Here is a 15,361-nt window from a genome sequence, read left to right as displayed (position 1 = left end):
CATTAAATATTCCATAATTTAATGATGAGTTTTTGTTTTTGTTTTTTTTTTCACAATTTATTGACTCATTTAAATATATATCTTTACTTTTTCATATGATTAATTACCTTATAATTGCCATTTCATTTATTTCATTTTGAAACAAATGGTATTTCATATTCAGGCTGGCCAGCCATCTACTGCAGAAGTGGGCAGAGGTTGACGGCTTTTGGCTCAGCTAATTCTTAGTTAGGGTTTCTGTAACTGCCTTTTAAATTAGACATTGAGCTCTTTGTACCTCTAGTCAATCTGTGCATCAGAACTAATTTTAGCTAATATTTTACTTTTATGTCAAAAAAACAACAAAATGTTTTAGCAATGGTGAAAATATCTCTCTCCATTTTGACATCAATCTCTTTTATTAAAGGCACAAACAAGACGGTGAAAATGCCCCCAGTTTAGCTGACTTTCCACTGCCTTCTGTATTATTTGTGATGGCTGCTTAATTGCCTTCTGATTAATAAAAAGAAATCAAAAAGAACTAAAAGTACTTGGGAAGCATGTCAATAATATTAGGCAAAGAAGCTGAAAATAAAGATACCAGTGTGAGTTAAAAATCCTGGTGGCAGCAGTAAGCATCTCTGAATTTCAAAGCATGGTCCATGTCAAATTATTAGATTGACAGATAATGAAAGGTGCTGTATAAGAGACAGACAGATCATGAAAAGTTATGGTAAAAGGAATAATAAAGGGGGAAAGTGTGCAGGCAGATACTCACCTTGTGTTAAATTCCTGCTTCCTCCATGGTTTTTCAAGCAAAGGCGGTGGTGGTGGTGGTGTTGGCTGTCTGTACTCTTCAAAATAAACAAAGTTTTAGTTGTTAATTTTGGCACTCATGACATTCACAACTTAACAAGACAGCCACATGCCAGTCTCCCTAAATCATAATCAGTTTTTTGGAACAGTGACCACCTGCAAAGTCAGAATTAGCAAGCTTGTGGTCAAATGGGCACATGCCCTCATGGTGGCAGCAGGGTGACATTTATGTAATACACACACAGGCGTCTTCTGATCTCCACACTCCTTAAATCAGTCCAGGCATTTCACTTGGGTAAGAGATGACGTCTGTGTGTTTCTATATAATGAACCGCAGCATCAGGGACACCCATCCATCCATCCATTCTCTTCCGCTTATCCGAGGTCGGGTCGCGGGGCAGCAGCTTAAGCAGAGAGGCCCAGACTTCCCTCTCCCCGGCCACTTCTTCCAGCTCTTCCGGGAGAATCCCAAGGCGTTCCCAGGCCAGCCGGGAGACATAGTCCCTCCAGCGTGTCCTGGGTCTTCCCCGGGGCCTCCTCCCGGTTGGACGTGCCCGGAACACCTCACCAGGGAGGCGTCCAGGAGGCATCCTGATCAGATGCCCGAGCCACCTCATCTGACTCCTCTCGATGCGGAGGAGCAGCGGCTCTACTCTGAGCCCCTCCCGGATGACTGAGCTTCTCACCCTATCTTTAAGGGAAAGCCCAGACACCCTGCGGAGGAAACTCATTTCAGCCGCTTGTATTCGCGATCTCGTTCTTTCGGTCACTACCCATAGCTCATGACCATAGGTGAGGGTAGGAAGGTAGATCGACTGGTAAATTGAGAGCTTTGCCTTACGGCTCAGCTCCTTTTCACCACGACAGACCGATGCAGAGCCCGCATCACTGCGGATGCCGCACCGATCCGCCTGTCGATCTCACGCTCCATTCTTCCCTCACTCGTGAACAAGACCCCGAGATACTTGAACTCCTCCACTTGGGGCAGGATCTCTCCCCCAACCCTGAGAGGGCACTCCACCCTTTTCCGGCTGAGGACCATGCTCTCGGATTTGGAGGTGCTGATTCTCATCCCAGCCGCTTCACACTCAGCTGCGAACCGATCCAGAGAGAGCTGAAGATCACGGCCTGATGAAGCAAACAGGACAACATCATCTGCAAAAGCAGTGACCCAATCCTGAGTCCACCAAACCGGACCCCTTCAACACCCTGGCTGCGCTAGAAATTCTGTCCATAAAAGTTATGAACAGAATCGGTGACAAAGGGCAGCCCTGGCGGAGTCCAACTCTCACTGGAAACGGGCTCGACTTACTGCCGGCAATGCGGACCAAGCTCTGACACCGGTTGTACAGAGACCGAACAGCTCTTATCAGGGGGTCCGGTACCCCATACTCCCGAGCACCCCCACAGGATTCCCGAGGGACACGGTCGAATGCCTTTTCCAAGTCCACAAAACACATGTAGACCGGTCGGGCAAACTCCCATGCACCCTCCAGGACTCTGCTAAGGGTGAAGAGCTGGTCCACTGTTCCGCGTCCAGGACTGAAACCACACTGTTCCTCCTGAATCCGAGGTTCACTATCCGACGGACCCTCCTCTCCAGAACCCCCGAATAGACTTTTCCAGGGAGGCTGAGGAGTGTGATCCCTCTATAGTTGGAACACACCCTCCGGTCCCCTTTTAAAGAGCGGGACCACCACCCCGGTCTGCCAATCCAGAGGCACTGTCCCGATGTCCATGCGATGTTGCAGAGACGTGTCAACCAAGACAGTCCTACAACATCCAGAGCCTTAAGGAACTCCGGCGATCTCATCCACCCCGGGCCCTGCCACCAAGGAGTTTTTGACCACCTCGGTGACTTCAGTCCCAGAGATGGGAGAGCCCACCTCAGAGTCCCCAGGCTCTGCTTCCTCATTGGAAGGCATGTTAGTGGGATTGAGGAGGTCTTCAAGTACTCCTCCCACCGACCCGCGTCAAGTCGAGGTCAGCAGCGCACCATCCCCACCATATACGGTGTTGACACTGCACTGCTTCCCTCTCTTGAGACGCCGGACGGTGGACCAGAATCTCCTCGAAGCCGTCCAAAGTCGTTCTCCATGGCCTCTCAAACTCCTCCCATGCCCGAGTTTTGCCTCAGCAACAACGAAGCCGCGTTCGCTTGGCCTGCCGGTACCTATCAGCTGCCTCCAGAGACCCACAGGACAAAAAAGTCCTATAGGACTCCTTCTTCAGCTTGACGGCATCCCTCACCGCCGGTGTCCACCAACGGGTTGGGGATTGCCGCCACGACAGGCACCGACCACCTTGCGGCCACAGCTCCGGTCAGCCGCCTCAACAATAGAGGCACGGAACATGGCCCATTCGACTCAATGTCCCCACCTCCCTCGGGGCGGGTTGAAGTTCTGCCGGAGGTGGGAGTTGAAGCTACTTCTGACAGGGGACTCTGCCAGCCGTTCCCAGCAGACCCTCACAACACGCTTGGGCCTACCAGGTCTGACCGCATCTTCCCCACCATCGAAGCCAACTCACCACCAGGTGGTGATCAGTTGACAGCTCCGCCCCTCTCTTCACCCGAGTGTCCAAGACATATGGCCGCAAGTCCGGACACCGACCACAAATTCGATCATCGACCTGAGGCCTAGGGTGTCCTGGTGCCAAGTGCACATATGAACACCCTTATGCTTGAACATGGTGTTCGTTATGGACAATCCGTGACGAGCACAGAAGTCCAATAACAAAACACCGCTCGGGTTCAGATCGGGGGGGCCATTCCTCCCAATCACGCCCTTCCAGCTCTCACTGTCATTGCCCACGTGAGCACTGAAGTCTCCCAGCAAAACGAGGGAATCCCCAGAAGGTATGCCCTCTAGCAACCCTCCAGAGACTCCAAAAGGGTGGATACTCCAAACTGCTGTTGGCGCGCACAAACAACAGTCAGGACCCTTCCCCCCACCCTAAGGCGGAGGGAGGCCACCCTCTCGTCCACCGGGTAAACCCCAATGCACAGGCTCCGAGTCGGGGGCAATAAGTATGCCCACACCTGCTCGGCGCCTCTCACCGGGGGCAACTCCAGAGTGGTAGAGAGTCCAGCCCCTCTCAAGGAGATTGGTTCCAGAGTCCAAGCTGTGCGTCGAGGTGAGTCCAACTATATCTAGCCGGAACCTCTCGACCTCACGCACTAGCTCAGGCTCCTTCCCCTTCAGAGAGGTGACATTCCACGTCCCAAGAGCCAGTTTCTGTAGCCGAGGATCAGACTGCAAAGGTCCCCGCCTTCGTCCACCACCCAACTCACATTGCACCCAACCTCCTTGGCCCCTCCCATAGGTGGTGAGCCCATGGGGAGATCAGGGACACTTGTGGCTATAATAACCAAGCTGGGTGGAAGGGTTAAAATGGCCTGAGAACACTGTTCAATGAGTAAACGGCTCGTGTCACAACACCCCTTCGGGTCTATTTTGCTGACAATAGCAATACAATGCCAGGTGGGAAGAAACACAAGGCTAAAAAATAAAATCATATAAAGTCCATAATTTTATACATGGGAGCTGATCATATAAGACACCAGGAATCTGTGCTGACTCCTGATACGTACTGTTTTATAATAAGCTGACACTACGCTTGTTGCTTTCAAATGTTTGCCTAAATAAACCACAGGAATACGTGAAAATTATTATATATTTTAAACTGCAAATTCCTCAAAATTTAGTTTCTATTTCATTTGTTATTTTATGTTGCCAAGTGATTGAAATGTGTTGTTTTTGTTTTACAAGTAAATACTGAAGCGGTTTTATGTTGAGCAACAGTACAACTCTGGAAACTGTTTTTTTTTTTTTGTATTTACTAAATTAATGTGAACATAATTCTTATTGAAACCATGAATTAACTCCGTATTTACAAAGGTATCAAGGTTTCCTTCCTCTTACCTTATTCACATAATTGAAGATACAGAATTTCTTTTGCTGACAACACACATTTCAAGATGTGAAACAAAGGTGGATAGGAAACAGATAGTACCCTCGTGACTCCACAATTATTTTTCATTTTGTTAATTAGATAAATGATTAATTATTTCATATTGTATCACAACAGTTGAACGTAAGCTAGCCTGCCTCTTAAAAAATTGACATTTTCTTGAAATACGGATATAAGGAAAGGCATTCTGGTGCGAGGATTCTCAAAACAGACAGGAAAACAAAAAAGTGTGCACTAAGTACTAGAAATAGAGGCCAGCAGTATCTTTCCACTAATTAACAGTTAAACTATGGGTAAAATTCTGTTACAACGAATATTTTTACAACGAAATTTTCATTATAACAGTATTTTTATGGTCCCGACAGTTTCTCCATATGACACGGGTCTAAGAAATCTTGTTACAACAAAGTACATTCAACAGATACTTTCTTTACAACGAAGTGCACAAAATACCTTGAAATGCTTGAATGAATCATCCACAGAGCAGTTAGCTCTGTGGTCGCAGCTCAGTTGTGCACAACGATCCCCAAACAGAAACATTGTAAAATAAAATTCTTTCTTCGAACTTTCCTCGTACTCATTTTTTTGCTGTTTTATTCGTGGTTTTCAGTGATACCTTTAGCTTATTGCTCGCCAACATTTGAAAAACATGCATTGGAATTTAATTCATTGTCACCCTCCTATAGAAATGGCAGACACGAAAAAATGATAACAGTTCATATTAGAAGAAAAAAACTTTACATTTTTGCAGCTCTTGATTGCGGCAAAAACAAAAAAGATGTTGCCAGTGAATTTAGAATTTCACCATCGACACTGTCAACTTTCTTGAAAGACCGAGCAAAAAAAGAAGAAAAATCTCGAGTTGCAAACATATGCAAACTGCTGCATTTGAAGACATCTAAAACGCTGTTTTTATGTAGTTCAGTGATGCTCATTCAAGGAACATTCCTATTAATGTGGCACTCATTCAAAAAAATATGAGGTTTCTAAACTCTCTTGTTACCATCCCGAACTGGACAACACACCGAACAGTGTCCTGAAGTTCGAACCGCGTCTCTGGAAGACTGTTTATCTGTTGCTGTGGCAACAACAGGTTCACAGCTCTGCTGCGTCTCTCTCCACCAAAAAAAAAAAGAAAAGATCTCAATGGGTGCTGCAAGGAACATTGTAAATGCAGGTAACAGGATTACTAGGCCACTAACCTGGCCACGACCCTGCCTGACTGCTGTCTGTGTATAGCAGAGTGGCAGATCACGCTACAATAAATAATTCTGCTGTTCCTGTTTCAAGTTGAATAAAGCTGGTTTTGTTAAAGTACTGAGACTCAGCCTCGTGTTTTGGGGTGTAAGACAGGGACTTATAGCACGACCCCAATCTTTTAGGATTCGCTTCTGTGGCGCCTCACTGCATCACTGTGAATCTGCTGTTGCCCTGCCCCAGCAACGGACAAACAATCTTCCACAGATGCGGCAATCGCGCTTCGGGACGCACTTCAGCGTGACGTTCCCATTGGGTGGGGGGGATCCCAAAAGAGTTCAGAAACCTCACAATATGAAGAAGAAGAAAAGGATGATTCTGCTTCTGATTGATAACTGTGCTGCCCACAACATGCTTCCACATTTAGATAATGTTTGCGTTGAATTCCTCCCACCCAATTGCACGGCAGTGCTTCAGCCATTGGATTTGGGCATAATTTGCATCCTGAAAGTGTATTATTGCAAAAAAGTGATGAGAAAAATTCTCATCAGCATAACTTGTAGACAGGAGGAGATTATAATTAACGTGAAAGAAACTATTGAAATGATTGCAAACGCCTGGACGCAAGTTAAAGAAAGCAGTATTGCTACAAATACAGAATATCATTACAACTAAATATTTTTTAGGTCCCTTGCAGTTCGTAGTAATGGAATTTTACCTGTATTACCAACTGACAACAAAGTTTATTTTGACAAAGGTAGGATTTAAAACTGGTGGAAAATAATAAAAACACAAAGAACAAAATCAAAGGTCAAGAGTCAAAAATCAAACAGCAGAATAAATTCCCAACAGGGAAGCACAAAAGGGGAGCCAAACAACAATAGCCAGGAAGATGCGTTGATACCTGAGCAAAGATTTTGAGGCATCATGGGTGTTTCAAAAGGCTGAGGACAGCACCCCAGCTGCAGTGGTAGGTGGGTCCCATTCCTTTGGCTTGGGAAACACTTACCAACAATTTGTAGACTTACCACGCATAAAAAAATATAATAAGTAGAAACCCAAAATACATTAAATCAAAGGACAATAATTGTCAAAAGCTTTGATGTACAAAAATAGCCCAAAACAATAGCAAATAAAGAATAAAATATCAACAAAAGTAAAAAGAAGCCAGGAATGGAAATCTGGTTCAACCATCACATCCATTATGTGACTGCTGTTTAGCAAATACTGTCAAGAGTGGGCCTGGGATACGAAGGAAGTCCTTAGGGGCAGAACTGGAGCTCACTCTGGGCACTCTTTATCCGACGGTCAAATGTACAACTGCGTGTCTGAACTGTTCACTTCAACGTACTGATATTCTAATCATACTGTAGAGGAAAGGAGGAGCAGAAGCCACCCAGATTAACCGTGAACGTCTCAGTCTTTGCCTTCAGTATGCATGTGCTAGAGAGTTTTTTTTTAATTTAACTGTTGCATGCTGCATTAGTCAAAGATATTAAAAAATTCAATGTAGGGAATAAATTATTTGCTTTAATCGGCCCATTTGATGGCAGCCTAGCAGCTGTTGTCTTCTAAATCAAATGGATGCCTGCATGAGGAAACACTTCAGGAAAAATGAAAATCAAGCAGGGAATGCTGTAGTGCACCATAAGAGCAATCACATTAGAGATTTCAAAAAATTAACTTCAAAGGATTTTTAAAACTTATCTACCATTCTCTGGGGAGAAAATTTCTCAAGCATTTGTACTCCAAGACACGGAAGACATGGAAGAATGAAAATGATGTGTCAGGTTAGCGGGTGATTCCAAAGTGGCCCTTGTGTAAGTCTGAATGCACGTACAGTATGTGTGTTTGTATGACTGAGACACCCCGTCCAAAACTGGTTCCTGCCTTGTGTCTGATGCTGCTAAGAGAGGTGCCATCCTACAAATCTGAATTATATTAAGCAGGTTGGATAATGTGCTGTATGTGTCTTGTAATAAAAAATTAAAAAAGACTGAACTTTCTGCTGCATTGTGACTGTCGACCCCATCACACGATATATTTCTAATGTCACATTAATCTCCAGTGACTAATCAAACATACCTGAAGATTTATTATAAATAACATCTTAATATCCTCTGCTTTCACAACTTTTAGCATTCTATTCTGTTACATAATCTGGCAAATGACATTGGGCTGTCAGGCACAGAGCTTGCCTGGTGTGACTGATACAGAGGGCAGATGGGCATTACTTCAGAATAAAGTGGAAGGTGCCAGGGGATGCACAAGCATGAGCCAGAGGCCAGGAGAAGTTCCACCGTCTATACATTAGGTGGCAGTTGTCTGCTGGAGGTGTTCTAACTTGAACACCCGCAGAGGTTCATGGGAACTGGAGTCCATGTCCAAGTGCAGCCCTGACAGGGTCCCTGAGTGCCACAAGGATGAACTGTCAGAGAAGAAGTACCCTGGATCTCAAACAGCTCAGACGTACTTCACTCAAGTCATGCTGGGTTACCAGAAGCTGTTCTGGGTCCATTTTATAAGGAGCCCACTGCTTTACCTTATAGACTGTTGGGAGGCGGCGGGTGATACTCAACTGAAGGCAAAAGGAGAGGAAACACTTTATTGTTTTGGTGCTTGTTGGACTGATCCTCTGACTATGGTGGGTGTTATTGAGTCTGGGGTTTGGGGTTATGGTGGCACCACCTACTGATTACAAGTTCTTATTTTTCAAATATAATTTTAGTTCATTCACAAATGTGCTGACAGGACTCCATCATTATATTCAGAAGTTAAATATGGTGTACTGCAGGCTCAGTGCTCTGACCTTTACTTTTTCCACTTTACAAGCCTCCATTAGGAAGTCTGCAGAAATAACAGCATCAGTTTTCACTCAAATGCAGAAAACACCCAAGAATACTTTTGTTTTAGACCAAATTACCTTTCTCTAATGTTCACTTTAATTAATTGTGTCAGTGATGGATGAGAATGACTTCTCTCTGTTTTTAATGGGGGAATGCAACACCATTCTGACACTTTTTAACTCAGCTGGAGTCACCATCAGTTTTACTGAACCAGCAAGTTATAAACACATGTGGTCTTCATGTGCTCAACTGTAGGCACTTAGGCAGATGACCACTGAATGTTGAAAAGCCCCTGTGAGAGCCTAGAAGCGTCCAGCTTAGCAAAAGATCTTGGCACTGAAGCTCTTTGAAGAGAAACATCATGGCTGCCTCTTCTCCTGAATGTAATCTGATTGCTGGTGACACAAATGAGACTTAACAAGTATAAAAGAAAGGAGGCTGGAGTGGCGGGCCTTACCTGGTTGGGATTGTGCTTGTCCCATGTCTGTTAATGTACTTCAAAGCTGGAATTAGAAAGAAGAGAATGGCAATGAAGTGAGGAACATGGCGATAGGTAATGGCATGTAATCTCCTCAGAATCACACACCTTATGACTTACCACATCACTCGCCTTGAAGGGAAAATTAACATACGTGTGCAATGATAAGTAAAAGTGAGAATCCTCCAAATTAAATAGTTTCATGTCATTTTAAACAACATGCTTCTCTTGGTTTCAATACAAAATGGATGTTTCTTCCTCCTCATAGCTGCGGAGCTGCAAGTTCAAACCAATGTCTGCTCACTGTCTGTGTAGACCAGCGCTGTCCAAACAAGCTGCCCAGGCTTTTCATTTGGCCTGCAGTGTGTGCCTGTTTTTTTTTTTGTTTTTTTCTTATAATATGCATAAAAACCTGCCTACCCTGCAATACTCTCAAGGGCCACTAGAGGTGGAGTTCCACTAGAGTGGAAACATTTTACCAAGAAGGGAAAAAAGACAACCTGTTGAATTATTAAAGAAAATTGTGGGGTCTTCAATGATTACAATATGGGGAAGCACGTTGACTAAAAATATGTTCTTGGTATTTCAGAGATGCTGAGTGAGACTGAAGATGAAGGAGGTGAAACTCATAAACTAATAGCAGGGTGACGTCCTCATCTGACTTAGTTATTCTTTATGAGCTCAATTTGAATACGTATAGAAATGTGCTTTCATGACTCCATCATTACACTCAGGAGTTAAATATGGTGTCTCACAGGGATCAGTACTGGGATCACAACTGTTTGACTTTACATGCTTCCATTGGTAACTCTCATTAGAAAACGTCACATTCATTTTCTCTGTTTGGAAGATGACACCCAGTTATACCTTTCATCTAAACCAAGTGACATTTCCCTGATGTTGTCCTTCATTAGTTCTCTCAGTGAGCTAAAGGAGTGGATGTATGAGAACAACTTGACTCTGAATACAGAAAAAAAAACACCAATGCTATTTACTGGGGGAATGATGAGACCATAGCAAGATTCTGTCACTTTTTAACTCAATTACTGAACAATAGCATGTCCTTTAAATAAAACACATAAGAAACTATCTAAATCATGTTTTTCCATTTTAAAATGTCAAACAATTATAACATTTCCTAATTATTGAGGATACTGAGAAATGACTTCATGCCTTATTTTCTAGTAAGGCTGACTACTGCAATGTGAAGCTCACTGGCTGCTCAAATTGTGCTACAGGCAGCTTTCAGCTCATTCAAAATGCTGCCACAAGAATTATTAGAAGAACCAGAAAGTACAAACCCATAGTTCCACATTTCAAAGTCATTCTGTGGTTTCCAAGGGACTCTGATTTTTGTTTTCTGCCTATTAAAATGAAGTTGCATATGTTAAAAGAATTCTTGTTCGTCATGGCTGTTAAATTTTTACAAAATGTGTGCCATTGAATTGCACTTCAATAAACTATTAATAGTATTTTCCTGTTTTATTTGTGGTGAATCTCCAAAGCTTGAGAAGTGGTGAGTGAATATTACAGCCTTCAAACAAAACGATATTTGAAAACACAGCCCTTCAAAAGAACGTGAATCTGTCTACATACAAAGTGACGTGATCATGAAAGAGATGGAGGAATGGACTTAGCATTCTGTGTAAGGCCGGTGATGTGTACTGGCAGACACTGAGATGAAGATGCCTGCAGAAGACTTAGAACAATTGATGAAGGAAGCAGCAGATCCAGTCGCAGAAGAAACCAACAGTCCTTCTAAAGACCAGCTATCAGGAGCTTTATAAAGCTTATGTCTCTTACACCATTTTCGGGTTATGTGGGTGCCGCTGGGGAATGCCATGGAGACTGAGGACCCCTACTTTGTCAGCTTCTCACCTCACCAGGAAGTATTTCCAAACTACGGCTTCAGAATCCCCAAAGTGCTTATAAGGAGCTGCCTGCCACTGCTTGGGGATCCAGAGTTGGGAAAAGGAGGACAAGGCTTTCATGGAGGAGTGGAGGAGGCAGTGACAAAGAAGAGAAGAGAAAGACACAGAGCTATGTCTGGAAAATCCCTTCAGGACAAATGTCAGCATCATATGACTGCCTGCATTGAATGAGCCAGAGATTGTAATGGCTGATTTTAAACATCCATATTTCCTCTGTGCTGTGCAATTGCTTTCTAACTATGCGGGGCAATGCTGGCAGAGGATGGCACAGAGAAAGCAGTGGCCTGTGCCAGCCAGAACTTCACTGTGTTTGTACAGAAATTGACAACATACAAGAGGGATCTGTAGGCAATTGTAAGGATGTGTGTTAGTTTGGGTCGTATTTATTTATTCACCATTATAACTGAACACAAGACTGTGGCAGGTTTGAGACACCTCAGATATCAGGGGTTACTGATAGTACTGAACAATTATAGTTGAATGTTTAATACTTACGCAAATATTTACTAAGTAAAAGTACATGACAAACTACTCAAGTAAAAGTACAATTTAGTTACTTCTGAATGAATCTAAATTATTAAACATCCTTCATTATTCACGTTGTACTTTGGAAAGTGTAAGCAGAAGGTACATAGCAATACAGTTGAGCAGGGTCCTCAACTCCAGTCCTGGGGATTTTCATTCCAACCAGTTTTCTAATTAGAAGGCAGGCCTAGCAGATCAATTCTCTTTAGTTTTCTAGGTTGCTGGTGCCTTCATTGTTCCAATACAAATCTTTATCACATTGTAGATTTTTCATTTTCTGAGGACATCATCAATATTTTTTGTTGCGTGGGACAGATTTGTACTTCTTGGTCCTTTCCTTCTCCCTCATTTATTTTAAAACCTTTTGCTAACGCAGATACTTCATGATGCATGTACTGAGATTTCAATGAACATTCGGGTTTACACCGCTGTTAAATGGTGATTTGCAAATTTTATTTTGGGGACCCCAGGAATACCCCCAGCCTGGACCCGGCTCATACACTCACAGACAGAGACACTTAAAATGAATGTTCAGAAAATCAATAACAAGCAATGAAGGTAAAAAAAATGAACAAACAACACGCACACAAATCCCACCCAATTTCCCCAACTGCGATAATGACACAACTAGCGCTGAACAAATCAAACCCAACAAAACACTAAGCACAAAAGGGTAAACGGTAAACACTCACAATGCCGTCCACAGACACTGCAGTTCCACAGAAATGAGCGATGATAATCAAGTTAACAGCCTCCTAAATGTTAGGAAAATTTTGTCCTACCGAGTTCCATTTGTTATGTGAAGACTTGAAGTGATTGGGAGCTAGTGGTCTCCAGACGAAGACGTAACCAACTAACATGAAATTGCAAAAACAAGCAGGACCAGGAGAAGAACGTAAATCTAGAAAAACTGTAACGCAGGGAAGTTGTATTTGTGATCTGACTGAGGATGAAGCATTGAAACAAGTAGACCTAAACGACCACAAAGCTGCCGGCTTCTTCTGGCCACTTTTAAAGTCTCAGCAATCCCCTGGCAACACCTAAATCTGTCCAAAGGCAAAGTGCTCTCAAACCTGCTGGGATTTGTAGTCCATTTAAGCAGCACTGATAGAAAGGAATAAAACATAAATACAGCCGATTAAAACTAAAATTGAGCAGTTAAGGGTTCTGAATCGTATCAAATGAGTTAACTAAAAGTCCCAAAAAGCACTGTGCTTAAGTAGTAAATAAAAGGTTCTCATGAAGAATTTGGATAAAGCGAAAACCTACAGCCACTGCGGACCTCCAGGACTGGAGCCGAGTTGATGGCCCCTGCAGTAGAGGAATATTAATAACATACAGTGAATGGACATCCACACACTTATAAATAGAAACAACTGCGCTGGTAATTGAGTGTCAAACTGTACTTATTATGTACACCCTAGTAAATGCACAGCAAGCAAGTTATCAGAAAAGTATTACATGTTCGCCATTTACATTTCACTGATGCACCTTTCTACACAGATGTGCTTTGGACAAAGTTGTGGTGGCACATTCAAGAGATTTGTCAAGCTGTTAGAAACAAATAGCACTTTGTGTGTGAGACCAAAGTAAGGATGTCATGGAGCTGTCACGTGTTGTTTAACATTACATTCTCGTGTGAGGTCAGTGCTCTGAATCTAAGACTGCAGAGGTGCAGAGTGCCGTTAAAGCCTTCCACCTAAAATGGAGTCTGTGAGAGTCACCACTGCAGCTAGATATCCATGTCCATTGCCGTCTTTACTGAGTGATCTCTAAATAGCTCAGTGCAGCCTTTCCAATGCAGAACGTGTGCCAAAGATTAAGCTGCTGCAGATGGAATCAAATTAACTCTTCTGAGCGACTCTTTTCTGATGATAAACTGCAGCAGTTCGCTTTTCATCTTTTTCCTAATCTGTTTGCTGTTGGCACGTGCAGCGATGCTCATGGCAATTCAAAGTGACCTGACTGAGCTACTAAACCACCCGGGGTTGACTCCTATTCTGATCTTTGTTTCTCACTTCTAGACACAGTGACGTATTTCCAGCTTCATGCGGCTCCTGTCTTTTCTGAGTGCATATTTATTCTGAAGAGTTGTTTTCACTGATTTGATCCAACAATTCAAAGCACACATACTTCATACTTTTATTTTGAGTGGCTGTAGCAGAAGGCATCAAGCCAGATAGCGATGAGCTGATGTCATGCCAGCCTGCTCAGATTTCTGCCCAAAAGAATGGAGGCATAAGGAACAGGATAATAATTGAACATAATAAGACCACATGAGTCCAAACCAGTACAACAAAATGTAGTAAGTCACTTCTGTGCATGACATTTGGTTTGTTATTTTTGGTGCCCACATTCAGAACATAGAGGATTATTTTTGCCCTTCAATAAAATTGAATTAGACACCCTAGGACTAGATGGGCTTACATTGAAATAAAAAGCCAGACATTAAAGTGCTGCCTACAGAAATCAGCTGGATGTCCTACCTCAGCCAGTGTGTGATAAAGCAAAGGCTGATGAGAGACTGCAATTCAAAGGTCCGACCACGGCCACCCCCTCAGACCCCCGGTCACTCACCTGCTGCGATGCCCCAAGATGTTTTCACTCAGCGGCTGAGCTGCTCTCTCTTTATGTAGCCTGTGAGAGATTAGGGTGGGACGAGGTCTGTGAAGCTCAGGAAACCCCCTTGTGCCAGTAGAGCTGACTCAATGTGAAAGTGAAAGTGAAATCCACATTCTCTGCTTTTCCGGGAAGAACTCCAATATAAAGGGTTGCTACAGTACCCTCAGCACACTCATCTCCATGTCCTTGTGTGAATCTGTCCATATGTCCGTCCAGTCGCTGTGTCCCTGTTATCCAAACATTAGCACTGCTTTGACATGTCAAACTTCATGTAACGCAGACATAGTGAACTAAAGGACACAATCCACTATAAATGCCAACGCTGAATACGTCCAATGGACAGGAAATGTCACTGGGACATAAATGAGCTCATCCACCTTAATACCAGGACAAGTGTCTGTGTGTCGGTGTATCTGTGTGTCCATCTGGTTACTATGTCTCTTCCATTCCAACAGATGGTGTATCACAAACATTAGCACTGCTTTGATGAATCTTGTACCAAATGGCATGTAACTGAGACAGAGCAACCCAAAGAACACACTGGACTGCAAATGTTAATGCTGAATACGTCCGACAGACAGAAGTCTACTTATCCACCTTAATAAAAGGACAAGTGTCAGTGTCCATCTGAGTGAATCACAAACAGTTTTAGTTATGCAATTTATTACTACAAGTGTTTGTGAGGTGCCATCTGTTGGAATGACAACTACAATGCATTTTATTCAAATACATTCCACTATATGGCTACATTGATGAGTATGGCATAAACATTAAACTTACTGTAGATTTTAATGTTTAAATTCACAATGCTGAACTGTGTACTAAATAATAAATAAAATAAGAACTTGGACTACAAACAATAGTAAAAATGTGAACTGAGTGAGCTAAAATTGATTAACCTGCCGGCAATAAGAACACCTGAGTAAACAGCCAATAATTTGAAAAGCTACGCCTTTTGACTTTCACTTAAGCAGAGTCTCCTAAATCTTTTAAAC

At 43.1% G+C, this 15,361-nt stretch overlaps 1 protein-coding gene across 1 annotated transcript in view; it reads right to left on the bottom strand.

Annotated features, from left to right (window-relative positions):
• Window positions 1-14,433, bottom strand: part of LOC120515086 (interferon-induced protein 44-like) — a 48,628-nt gene extending 34,195 nt beyond the window's left edge. The window contains exons 1-3 of the mRNA XM_039735812.1: window positions 14,322-14,433; window positions 9,268-9,313; window positions 758-833 (exon numbers count right to left, since the gene is read on the bottom strand). Of these exons, the coding sequence (XP_039591746.1) occupies window positions 758-833; window positions 9,268-9,292 (101 nt within the window). The 5' untranslated portion in view covers window positions 9,293-9,313; window positions 14,322-14,433. The remainder of the gene's footprint in view (window positions 1-757; window positions 834-9,267; window positions 9,314-14,321) is intronic.
• Window positions 14,434-15,361: the final 928 nt, after the last annotated feature.

This window comes from Polypterus senegalus, chromosome 14, assembly GCF_016835505.1.
Source record: "Polypterus senegalus isolate Bchr_013 chromosome 14, ASM1683550v1, whole genome shotgun sequence".
Lineage (NCBI taxonomy): Eukaryota > Metazoa > Chordata > Cladistia > Polypteriformes > Polypteridae > Polypterus > Polypterus senegalus.
This window is presented reverse-complemented; position numbering and strand designations above follow the sequence as displayed.